At 60.3% G+C, this 12,140-nt stretch overlaps 1 protein-coding gene across 9 annotated transcripts in view; it reads left to right on the top strand.

Moving 5' to 3' along the window:
- LOC127033955 (AFG3-like protein 1) overlaps positions 1-12,140 on the top strand; it is a 17,490-nt gene extending 5,350 nt beyond the window's left edge. For 3 of the 9 annotated variants that reach the window (XM_050922239.1, XM_050922245.1, XM_050922246.1), the window contains 13 exons: positions 540-689; positions 1,874-1,942; positions 2,292-2,419; positions 2,535-2,805; positions 3,726-3,863; positions 4,466-4,619; positions 5,664-5,771; positions 6,683-6,808; positions 7,971-8,081; positions 9,323-9,438; positions 9,974-10,174; positions 10,298-10,492; positions 10,756-12,140. In XM_050922239.1, the coding sequence (XP_050778196.1) occupies positions 540-689; positions 1,874-1,942; positions 2,292-2,419; positions 2,535-2,805; positions 3,726-3,863; positions 4,466-4,619; positions 5,664-5,771; positions 6,683-6,808; positions 7,971-8,081; positions 9,323-9,438; positions 9,974-10,174; positions 10,298-10,492; positions 10,756-10,971 (1,983 nt within the window). In that variant the 3' untranslated portion in view covers positions 10,972-12,140. The remainder of the gene's footprint in view (positions 1-539; positions 690-1,873; positions 1,943-2,291; positions 2,420-2,534; positions 2,806-3,725; positions 3,864-4,465; positions 4,620-5,663; positions 5,772-6,682; positions 6,809-7,970; positions 8,082-9,322; positions 9,439-9,973; positions 10,175-10,297; positions 10,493-10,755) is intronic. The other 6 variants (XM_050922243.1, XM_050922248.1, XM_050922242.1 and 3 more) reach the window with 4 other exon arrangements.

Raw genomic sequence — 12,140 nt, 5'->3', positions numbered from 1 at the left:
CCTGCAGGTGTGCCTGCAGATGCTCCACCGAAGCCGTGGGACCAGCGGACCCTCCGCAGGCACGCCTGCGGCAGGTCCACTGGAGCTGCCTGCCGCCCTCCCAGCAACCGGCAGAGCCCCCCCCCGCGGCATGTTTGGTTGGGCAGCATGTTGAATCAGTGCCGGCTGCCAGCGTGCCCCTTCTCAGGCCCAGCTGCACAAGTGCAGGCATTGAGTCCAGTCTGATGCACGGGGCTCCGGCTCTACATGTGAACGCTCCGTGTAGACGCAGGCTCTGCATTTGGAGATCAGGGTGGGGCTGCGGCACACATGCACTGGCTGTTTCTTCGCAGCTGGAGCAGTCCTGCACCCCTTGCAAACCTGCTGTGCCAGCAGCCTGCACTGAATCCTTCAGCAGCACTGTAGGGCTGGCTGTCAGGGCAGGGGGCAGCAGGGAACCAACAGTTACTCCCAGGCTAATTCTGAATGTTGGATGTTTATTTCCTGGTTGGAATCAGGCTGCTGAAGTGTAGCATTCTTTTCCTTTCCTCCCACCCCAGGGAGAGTTCCCCTGGGATGACAAGAACTTTGTCTACCTGGCTGTCATGGGGGCCGGCGCTGCCGTGGGATTCCTCTATTTTTTTTGGCGAGATCCTGGCAGAGAAATCAACTGGAAGCATTTTGTCCATTACTACTTGGCTAGAGGATTGGTGAGGAAATGCTGTCAGTGTCTGTGTGAGAGCGAATGGCTCTCTCCTGGCTCATTGTGCATGTTTTTCCCATTTGTCCACTTGTGACTAGCGCAGTGATTGGGTTATCAAGTCGCCCCTGAATCCTGCTGGCTCCGGGCTGGAGCAGACCACCCCCAGGTGGCCTCTGGAAAGCAGTGACTACTCAGGCACCGTTCTGAGGCTGGAGTCGGGGCAGCTTCTGTTTTAGGCTTTCTGCAAACTCAGGCAGGCATCTGTGTCCATTTATGCTTGGTTCATGTTGTTTCACCACAGCTATGAGGTCTAGAAGGGTGTCGGTGTCTCCATGTGCCTGTCTAACGAAGCAAAGATTCTGGAGCTCACTTCTCCCATCCACTCTTATCAGGGGAGCCCCAGAGCACTTCTGGTTGTCAGTGCTCTGGGCTGGCCACAGAGCATGTCGGGAGAGTGGGAGCTTCTGGGTTGTTGCAGGCACCCTGTGGAGCCTGCCTTAACGTTAGTGTATTTCGTGAACAGACGTCCCCCTGACTGTTCCCTGGAGACTGGCTCTGTGCCCTGCTGTCTCGGGCCCCCATAATTAGGGGAAGCTCTAGGTGGGGCTCTCTCAGCAAGACTTCCCCAGAACTGTGTCCTGGTGCTGCTCTGCTGTTTTGTGGGACCCCCGAGCCACGCCTGTGTAGCTGCCTGCTCCATGGGCCATTTGGCTGGTCCCTGCTGAGGCGCTATTGGGATTGCTGCTGGATGGACACAGCTCAGTGCTCCTCATGGCTGGTGGGATGAGAACGGCCTGAGCCTATTACAGGGACTCCGCCACCTGTGTAGCATAGACAGGCTTTCACTGTACCCCACCCCTGTCTAGTGGGGTTGGTTTAAAAGGACTATAGCCTCTGGCTCCCAGCTACCCCAGGGTGTCTGGTAAATACTCCCAGTAGAGCAGCTGGGGCTGTACCACAGGGGCCGGGGCTGGGCTCCGTGATCGGGGGCTGGCTCCCGGGGCCGGGGCTGGGCTCCGTGATTGGGGGCTGCCTCCCAAAGTGGCCTTTTTTCACTACACCCGGAGAGGCCTGTGCTGAACAGCCTCTGTCTTCTACTGAACGCCTCCCTTTAGCACCAGCCTCCCTGAGAATGCAGATTGCTCATCTTCTAGGGAGGGGCTGTACCCATCACCTGTCTGTCTGTCTTAGGTGGACCGTCTGGAAGTGGTGAACAAACAGTTTGTGCGCGTGGTCCTCGTGCCGGGTGTGAGCATGGAGGTAATGGGATTGTAGGGGAGGAGGGATCTCGGCACACCAGCAGAATTGGGGGAGGAAAGGGAAGCCCCCAGGTGAGCATGCCCCATACTGAGCCCCACAGCACAAGCCAGGCTCTGGGGCCACAGTGGTGGCAGCATGTGCTCTACAAATTGCCGTTTTGCCCCGGGGGGGTTGAGAGGTCTCTGATGCAGCTGCCCTGTGACATAGCTCAGTGTGCGCGCTGCGGCAGCGCGTGTGTGCGGCAGGCAAGGGGCAGCGCTTGTTGGGCCCAGCCGGGGATCCTGCCCGTGGGTGGGGGGCAGAGGCCGATGCAGCGACTGACTGGCTCTGGGTCTGTCCCTGGTCCCAGCAGAGGTACGTCTGGTTTAACATCGGCAGCGTGGACACGTTTGAACGGAACCTGGAGACTGCCCAGCTGGAGCTGGGAATGGAAGGCACCCAGCAGGTGGCAGTGATTTACGCCAGGGAGAGTGACGGGTGAGTGCCAGCGGGGGAGTGGCTGGAGCCAGTGCCAGTGCCCGTGCTGGCTGGGTGTGCCCTGCCGCACCATTGCTGCTGGGTGACGGTGGCTTGTGCTTTTCTCCACTCCCAGCACATTCCTCATGAGCATGGTGCCCACCCTGCTGCTGGTTGGCTTCCTTCTGGTCACTCTGAGACGCGGGCCAATGGGAGCCGGGCGTGGAGGACGAGGGGGCGGGCTCTTCAGCGTTGGCGAGACAACGGCCAAGATCCTGAAAGACAACATTGACGTGCAGTTCCGAGACGTGGCCGGCTGCGAGGAAGCCAAGCTGGAGATCATGGAGTTCGTGAACTTCCTGAAAAACCCCAAACAATACCAGGACCTGGGCGCCAAGATCCCAAAGGTGCCATCTCAGAGGGAGGGGTGGCTGGGTCCCCTCTGCTGAGCAGTTGGAGCGCTGTCCTGGGGGCTCCGAGCAGTCCAGCTCCTTGAGCTGAGCTTTGTGACTAACGGAGAAAGGAGCGAGGAAAGGTGGGACCGGCAGAGGGCAGCTCGCCCAGCCGCGGGCTGTGTCCCATGCCTGAGCCATGCTGAGCAAGTCACTCAGCCTACCAGACGGGTTCCCTTGCTGCAGCCGGCGGGGCATGAGGCGGAGAGGGGTGCTGTGGGCACGGCCTCGCAGGGGGTGCTGAAGCTTTCACAGCTGTGCAGCAGGGATGCCCATGTCACAAGCTGCCCAGATTCCCGGCTGCCCGCTGTGCCTGAGCAGCGCTACGCAGTTCCTCTGGCCGCTTGCGGATTTAGTCACCTCTCTTTTCCCCTGGGATGTACGTTAGTTACCATGGGGACGATGGTGTGGGCAGGGCTTAGTGGCACCTGTAAGTGCCAGTACATGTGATACTTTGAGGCATAGGAGGCACCAGGGTGTGTGTGCCGTGCAAGGCATGGGGTGTGTGTCCCCCTGCACAGGGGAAGGGGAGGTGTAGCAGGCGCCTGTGCACACACGTACACACAGACTTCCCCGGTGTTCCCCTCGGGCCCTGTGGCGCGGCACTGTCTGGTGATACTGGTTGCTCTGGAGCCCTGTGTGCTGGCAGTGCTGGACTCTCCCGACACGCTGCCAGGCTCAGTCCCTGTCCTGCGGGCCAGACCTGCTATGAAAGTGATTCTAACGGAGGCTGCTGGGAGGGAACCAGTCCCCAGACACAGCCCAAGCCACCGTGTGACAGGGCGCTTGGAGCAGCCTTGCTGGCAGCAGGTTTCTAACTGTCAGCCCTGCCAATGGCCCCATGCTAGCGCTGGTCTCTGTTGTCTCTGCTGCAGGGCGCTGTGCTCACGGGCCCGCCAGGCACCGGGAAAACCCTCCTGGCCAAAGCGACGGCGGGAGAAGCCAATGTTCCCTTCATCACGGTGAACGGCTCTGAGTTCCTGGAGATGTTTGTGGGTGTGGGGCCTGCCCGAGTAAGTCTGCGGCAGCGAGGCTCATGAGGGCTCCCCAGAACGTTGTGCCTCTGGGGGAGGCATGTGGCTCTTCTAGGGGGGTCATCTCTGGTGCTGGAGCTAGACGGACTTCCCATATCTGCTGGGATGGCTCCTAGCTGCCTCGAGAGCCTGGGGAGCAGTGGGTATCCCGGGCTGTGGGCGGGACAGGAGGAGAACTGGCCTCCAGATTCTCTTCCAGTACTTCAGCCTCCTCCTGGCTTCATTAGCCATAGGCTTGTGTGAGCCCCCTCGGCTCAGCGGGGCTTCAGGACAGCACATGCACTGCACAGGCTGCTGGGGCGGGGCAGGTCTCTTTGCAGGCCCTGTCTGGAGCCCCGGGAGGGGTTAGCCTGGTGCTGTTGTCTTCCTCCCATCTCAGCCCTGATGGGAGTGTCCCAGACCAGTCAGAGCCATGCCTAGGGAGCCTCGGGACGCTCCTTCTCTGGGGACAGTGGCACTGAGAGGGTGGCTGGCTCTGCAGAGCCCCCGCTAAGTCCCGTCCCTGCAGAAGGGCAGTGGCCAGTGGAGGCCTGTCCGGAGCCTTGGAACCCTGGCGAACCCATTGCATGTGGCTGTTTCAGGTTCGGGACATGTTTGCCTTGGCCCGCAAACACGCCCCCTGCATCCTGTTCATCGATGAGATCGACGCCGTCGGCCGGAAGCGGGGCCAGGGAAACTTCGGGGGCCAGAGTGAGCAGGAGAACACCCTGAACCAGCTGCTGGTCGAAATGGACGGTGAGTGAGCAGAGAATCAGAGAATGTCAGGGTTGGAAGAGGCCTCGGGGGTGTCTGGTCTGAGTTCCTGCTCCAAGCAGGGCCAACCCCAACTAAAACAGCCTGCGGCGGGGCATCGGGGTGCTCCTTAGAAACTCGCTGGTAATGCCCCAGCCCAGGATGCCAGGGCAAGGGGTGCTGCACTATGCTCAAAGCCAGTGAAAGCAAAAGGTCTGGCTTGAGCAGTGGAATCTGTCTGGCCTACTGGGCCCACCCAGCGATACAGCTGTGAGCCCCATAGAGCCTGCTGGGAAGTCCAGGCCCTCCCAGTCTCCTGTGCATTTTGCTTCCCCACCCTACCCCCCTGCCAATACCTGTGTGACCTCCTTGTCACGGAGTCACCGGGCGATGCTCTGGAACTGCTCCCCACAAAGCCAGTCAGGACTTTGGGGAGCCTCCTCTCCCTTGGAGCAGACTTGTTCAGGGCAAGAAGCTCACACGGCTTCACTTCCTGGGTCTCTCCTTGGAGCATTCAGCATTCTCTGCCCCTCCGTGTGCTTCCCACAGCGAGCCCACCCAGGCGGGGTCCTGGGGAAGCCACAGGGTCCTGGACCCCCACTTTGCAGTCAGACGTGACTCTCAGCCAGCCAGTAAAAAAGAGGTTTATTTGATGACAGGAACAGGGTCTAAAACAGAGCTTGTAGATACAGCGAACCAGACCCCTCGGCCAGGTCCATTCTGGGGGGCAGTGAGCCAGACCCCCACGTCTGCCCTCAGCCAGCTCCAGACTAACAACCCCTCCCAGCCCCTCCTCTCTGCTCAGCTCCTTTCCAGGGCCAGGAGGTCACCTGATCTTTGTCTCCAACACCTTCAGCTGGCACCTTTGCAGAGGGGGGCCCAGGCCATCAGTTGCTAGGAGACAGAGGGTCAGGCATTTAGGTGCACTGGCCCTTTGCTCTGCCAGACCCTTAAGAACTGCCATGGGGACATTGAGGCACCAACACAGTATTCATAGAAAACATTAAGAACATTCCTAGTTCATCACGTTCCTCCCACTCTGTTTAGGGTTCAACTCCAGCACCAACGTGGTGGTGCTCGCAGGAACAAATCGCCCAGACATTCTGGACCCTGCGCTGATGAGACCAGGGCGCTTTGACCGTCAGATTTACATCGGTATTGCCTACCATGCCTAACCTCAGCAGATTTGGCCTCTGCCCTCCTCCCTTGCTCCCCAGCCTAGACTTGATCGTTAGCAGTAGAGAAAAGAATGTCCTGCCCTACAGCTGCTAACACTGCCTTCGGAAAGCCAGGGGATCATGAGTGTGGGGTGGGGAGATCTGGTGCCTCACCTGGCATGGGGAGCCTGCTGCCCTGGGGAGCAGATTGAATTACCCCCAGCTTGGCTGGAAGTTGCAGAATCATCTGGCTTTGTGTAAACATGGAGTTCCATGATAGTTGCAAGGAGTGGGGGGAGCCCAGCGAGGGTTAATGTGAAATGGGCAGGGCTGGAAGCAAGACCAACCCTGGCCTGAGAGATCTGCAGGCCCCTGTGCTGGGGTGTAAGAGATCCCACTGCCAACGTGGTCACTAGCAACACTGCTGCCATCTCGGCTCATACCTGCACGGGTCGCTGGGTGCTCTAGCCGTCCTCAGGGCAGGTGCTGTTGTAAACAGGCCTTTGCCACTAGGCAGCCCAGCCTGGCAAGTCTCACGGGGGTGTTCTGTGCACCTTCAAGCCCCCCAGCCATTTCCTAACGATCCTGGCTGCGTGCTGTCGCTGTGGGGCTGTTACGCAGCTGCTGCATTCCACGTTGGTGTTGTCTCTGCAGCGATCTCTGCATGTTGTGCGACGGGATGTGCTCTGGATACAGGCATCGCTGTCATTGCAGGGAAACGGGGACACTTCCAGCCGGCTGATTGTAAATATGGCTGGGAGCGTTCTCCAGCAACAACCTGGGGCAGACAAGGCCCCTGAACTAGTGCGTCTGGGGTGGTGAGAAGAGGTCCCGGTGGACAGCGTGTTTGCAGGAGGAGCCCTGCGTTATTCATTTCTGAAGCAGCCTCTCTGACTCTGTTCTGCCCAGGTCCGCCTGATATCAAAGGCAGAGCATCCATCTTTAAGGTCCACCTCCGGCCCCTGAAACTGGAGGAAAGCATCAGCAGAGATGCCCTGGCCAGGAGATTGGCTGCATGGACTCCAGGATTCACTGGTGTGTGGCAAGGAAATACCAAATGGGAGGAGGCGTGGGGGAGGGAGCTGTAGCAATTGACTGAGCTGCTGTGAAACTGATCTGATCGGGGGTGGGAGGACCAATGCCAGGGGCTCTGGAAGTACCTAGACAGCAGCTGTGAGCCCCCTGCTGTTATGGACAGGTCCAGAAATGGTAATGAGCTGCACAGTAAATATTCACTGCAGACTTCCAGCCCCAGCAGGGTTCACTGGAGTCGCTGTTTTCTTCTCCGCCTCTGCTGCAGAGGGCTGAGTTAGCACGTCAGCATGGCGGAAGGCAGCCAGGCCTCGCCCTGCTCTGCAGGACAGCAGAGGGGTCACAGTGCTGCCCCACGTTCTCTTGGTCTCTGTCCCCCACTCACTGGTTCTTCCCCAGCGGGGTGTGACCTGTGCATATAGACAGGAACAAGAATGCTGCGATGCTGCTATTCCTGAGCTGTGTTCATATGCACCACTCTGTACAGAGCGCCCCCCTCTGGACGCTCAATGGAGGGCAAATGTCAGCAGCTCTTAGGCTGCAGGGCATGGGAAGATCACTGACGGGTCAGGAAGGAAGCCCCTTCCCCAGGAATAGCACTGTGCAGTCAGGTGTGCTTTGAGGGGGTTCCACCTTCCTTGGCATCCCGGGTTTGGAGCCGGGATACCTGAGCAGAGGGGCTTTGGTCTGCTTGGCCGGTCCTGCTGCTGGAATTGTGCTGTGATGGGCGTTTGCCATGGGGAGAGCAGCGGGAGCCTCTTAGTCTGTGTATGAATAGTCGGGGAGCGCAGCTCCGCAGGGGCCAGCAAGGCGGGTGACTGAGGAGGCCAGCGCCCTCTCTCTGAAGGGACTTGGGTACAGCAGGGGATTCAGCCCAGTCCCAGCCCCGCAAAGCCCCACGTTCTGAGTGCCTCCTGTGCCCGGGAGCCCAAGCACTGCACCATCGCTGGTTCCACTGCTTGACACCCAGAGCCCGCACAGCCTGGGGGACACTGGGCAGCTCCTTTGGCACCCCGTGCCGCAAAGGTAGCACTTGCCCTGCTGGCCGTTTCTTGTTGTGACTATCCTGAGCCGTGGCTGGGGGCCACTCGAGCTGCCTCGGCTGGTCCGGGTTCCTGACATGTGCTCGGGGACTAGGCTGATGGTGTGGCCCTCCTGTCCATAGGTGCGGACATCTCCAACGTCTGCAACGAGGCTGCCTTGATTGCCGCTCGCCACTTGAAGCCCTGTGTCGCCGAGAAGCACTTTGAGCAGGCCATCGAGAGAGTCCTTGGGGGTGAGGCTAGCTCGGAGCTCTGCTGGGGGGCGTGGGTGCAGGGGGGTCTGGGAACCATGCAGGGCGTGGCTGGCTGCTGCCGTTTGCTTTGGCCCTGCACACAGCCTAGACAGCTCGGCTGCTAGAGCCCAGACTGGATCAGGGCTCCGCCTGAGGCTGCCGGACGATGCGCTAGGCAGCGTGGGGTTCTCCAGGGCCCTGGGGCTCAGCCCAGTCAGGCCCTGCACTCAGCTGAGTCTTGGGGAGATGCCCAGGCACTTCTCCTAGGGGCCGTTACTGTGGGGGAGCCGCCTCTGATGCTGTCAGGAAGGCGACTCTATCCCCTGTACTCATTTTAGGGGTTATGTGCCCCTCCCCCGCCCCCCCCCTCAGTTTAGGAGCTAAGCTGAGCACAATCTCACTAGCCTGAGAACGCAATGGGTGGGTCCCTGCAGGGCAAGGGCAGCGTCTGCAGAGCTTCCCAGGTGTGGCACGAAGAGCCACGTGCTCCCTGGGGAGTCTCAGCCAAGCGGGGAAGAATTGTGGGCTGCAGCTGATGGAGGAGGCTGAGGAGCTGGAATGAAAAGCACCAATTTTCCCCAGGGTATGGAAAGCAGCAGGGCCGCTGAGCCATGTGCAAATCTCTGTGGTCGTCATCCATCCCCGGTCCCGTCCCCCCCCGCTAACGGTTCTGTAGCAGCTTGGAACAGTGATTCCAGCCATCCTGATAGGCTCGTCTCGCTCCGCTCCAGAGCTTGGCCCAGCCCCGCAGAAGAGGTGCTTGTGAGAACTAACGTTCCAGGTCCCTGCACTCCTCGTCTTCCCGTCCTCCCATGCGGCTGGGGGTGTCCAGGGGTTCCTTGTCCCCCTCCTGTGGCCCTTCCAATCAGCACAGCATCAGCTTACCTCCCCAGCAGTGCTATGAGCTCCGAACTCCTGAGCTTGTGTTCCAGAAACCCACCGCACAGATCTGGGCAGCTCCCATGGCCAGGCACATCCCTCTAGGGAGGAAACGTGAGGGGCCAATACCTCCCCTGAGCCTAAATAGCAGGCTGGGTCTCGGGAATCGTCTCTAGCCAGCGAGCCAAGGCCCCAGGTGCTTTCTCTGGCTTGGAAAAGAGGGCAGTGAGGTTCTCCCTGCTGGGTGTTGTGGACACTGCTGAGTTTGTTTCACTGGGGCAGGGGGCTTTCTGGCTCCGACTATGGGGTTTGGTACCTCAGCTCCCCGTGAGTGCTACTGACTCCCCTGAACCTGTGTCCAGGTCTTGAGAAGAAGACCCAGGTTCTGCAGCCGAACGAGAGGACCACAGTGGCCTATCACGAAGCTGGGCATGCGGTGGTGGGATGGTTCCTGGAGCACGCTGATCCCCTGCTGAAGGTTTGTGTCTAGTCTGCCCCCCCTTCCCAGGCTCAGCCTGACAGGGCTTTCCCATTGCTCTGGCCTTGAGCCTGGCACATCTGGAACTTCACAACACGCCCTCCCCAAGCGTGACTGGTGAGGGGCTCAGGTCAGGATGAGGAGCCAGCTCCTGGCAGAGGCTCTGTTGGCTGGATTATACCCTCAGGGCCAGACGGCTGTGGAGGCTGTTGAACATTTGTTTCAGTTGTGCCTCAGGCCACCCTGCCCTGGAGGAGTGCACCCCCAGGTGCTGGGCACCCCACAGGCAGTGTTCCGGCCCCCTCCCTTGCCCTGACCATGTCAAGTCCGTTGATAACTGTTTGCTGGGCTGTTCTGCAAAGAGCACGCTCGCTCTCAGGCCCCTTTGTGGCCAGCTCCAGTGTCTCTGGATAAAAGCCGAGCCCAAGGCGTGCTCCCAGCATGCTGGCCAACATTCCCGCTTGCAGGCAGATTCTAGAATCCGGGAGCCCTGGCGGAGGGGCCAGTCTGTCACCAGGCGCCTCATATCTTGCAGGTGTCGATCATCCCCAGGGGCAAGGGGCTTGGATACGCGCAGTACCTGCCCAAGGAGCAGTACCTGTACACCAAGGAGCAGCTGTTCGATCGCATGTGCATGATGCTGGGCGGCAGGGTGGCTGAGCAGCTGTTCTTTGGGCACATCACCACGGGCGCTCAGGATGACTTGAAGAAGGTGACGCAGAGCGCCTACGCCCAGGTAATCCCCAGAGCAAGGAGCGTGTGGCAGGCACCGTGCTGCCAGGTTCTCTGCCCGGGGGATGGGAACGGTTCAGCTCGTCCCCTTGGCACTAGCCAGCTTAATGGGGCTGCTCTCTTCCAGATTGTCCAGTTTGGGATGAGTGACAAGCTGGGCCAGGTCTCCTTCGACCTCCTGCAGCAGGGTGAGCTGCTCACAGAGAAACCATACAGCGAGGCGACGGCCCAGCTAATAGACGAGGAGGTCCGAAGCCTCATCAACTCTGCATACGAAAGAACCCGGGACCTACTGACACGGTGTCACGACCAGGTGGAGAAGGTACGTGAATGGGCCCTGGTCCATGCCCCAGCAGGAGCCAACAGAGGAGCCTCTGGTGGCCCTGTTGCCCTGTCAGCAGCTGGATGGTTAGCTCCTGATAACACCCGCATGGGAGGGGAGAGGGAGAGACGGGTCTGTCTGTCATCCTGACGCACAGCATGCTGGAGCATTTGCCTGTAGGGAAGTGTGCGACGTGCGGCAGGGAACGTGCAGAGGCTGCAGGGCTGAGGAATCAGACAGCAATGAGTTTATTTTCCCCACAGGTAGGAAAGCGTCTCTTGGAGAAAGAAGTGCTGGAGAAAGCGGATATGGTTGAATTGCTGGGCCCCAGGCCATTCGCAGAGAAATCCACCTATGAGGCGTTTGTAGAGGGCACCGGGAGCTTGGACGAAGACACCTCCCTCCCAGAGGGCCTGAAGGACTGGAACTGTGAGAGAGAGGAGAGCCAGGAGGAGAGAGTGCAGGAGAGCACCTCCTAGTAGTGGGAGCCAGCTGGGGAGGACGGTGCCCGAACTGCTGCCAGCCCTTGCTGCTGGATAGGCACCAGCTTCCAGGGACCCTTTCTATGGGCGTCTCCCAGTGGTAATGATGACACCAGACAGAGCCGTCCAGGGGAGCAGGAGCGAGGCAAGTCTGTAAATAGGAAGAGCAGGCCAGGCCCCGCTCTGCTGTGGGAGGACTGGTGCACTGGCTTTCCCTCTGAAAGCTGCAGGTCCCGCTCGCTCCTCTCCCCGGGGCCAGCCTGGGCCTGACTGGCTGACAGGAGGGCTCTGGCCACTCCCGGTCACAAGTGCCTGTTCCCACCGGCGGGCACCGCAGCTGCTTTACTGGTGCTCATGGCCCAGTCTGTGTGGGCCTGTTCAGTCTGTGTAGGGGTGTGCTCCTGCCAGCAGCTGTCCCAAAGCCAGGAGGGTGCTGGAGGGGCTCCCCAGCCATGGGGCAGAGGCTGGGAGCCCAGGCAAGCAGCAGGGTGAGCTGTCCAGGAGCCAGCTCTCGTTTGACCAGTGCCTCTGTCCAGGATGCGGTTACTCTAGTGCTACCACAGCATCCTCCCCAGCTGTAACGCCCAGCCCCCCAGCCCGGCACAAAGGGGGCCAAGGGTCCCGGGCCATGTGAAAAGAGCCAAGGCCAAAGCTTTTCCCGCCCTCTCCAGGCAGAGGGGAGGGTGCGCAGCCGGGGGAAGATCCTCCCCTCTGAGTTCCTGTCCTCAGTGCCTTCCATCCAGCCTTTGCAGCTTTGCTCCAGCGCAGTCCTGCTTTGCCCTCGGATCCCTGTGCACGGGCAGTGTCTAGGAGACGAGCCCGAACAGGTCCAAAGATCCTTTCAGAGCAGTGGCCACACGCGCCTGGTAGAAAGCGCAAGCCTGGGGGCAGTCCCTGCAGTGCTACACTGGGAAAGGCCCCCCCTTCACCCGAGGCAACCGGCTCCGCAGTGGAAATGGGCTAACAAAATGGTGCTAATGAAGTGCCGCTGCAATGGGCTCTGCCCCCTGGCCTGGCCTGCCCGCCCTGTCGGATGTTGGCAGGAGTAACTCCGGCCCTATGGGACTCGGGGAGTCGTGGGACAGTGTGGGGTGCTGGTAGCCGGAAGCTCCTCCAGCTCTGAGCCGTTCTGGGGGGTTGTAACTGGCCGTGCGAGTTCCTGGGGG

Source organism: Gopherus flavomarginatus, chromosome 14 (genome assembly GCF_025201925.1).
Source record: "Gopherus flavomarginatus isolate rGopFla2 chromosome 14, rGopFla2.mat.asm, whole genome shotgun sequence".
Lineage (NCBI taxonomy): Eukaryota > Metazoa > Chordata > Testudines > Testudinidae > Gopherus > Gopherus flavomarginatus.
This window is presented reverse-complemented; position numbering and strand designations above follow the sequence as displayed.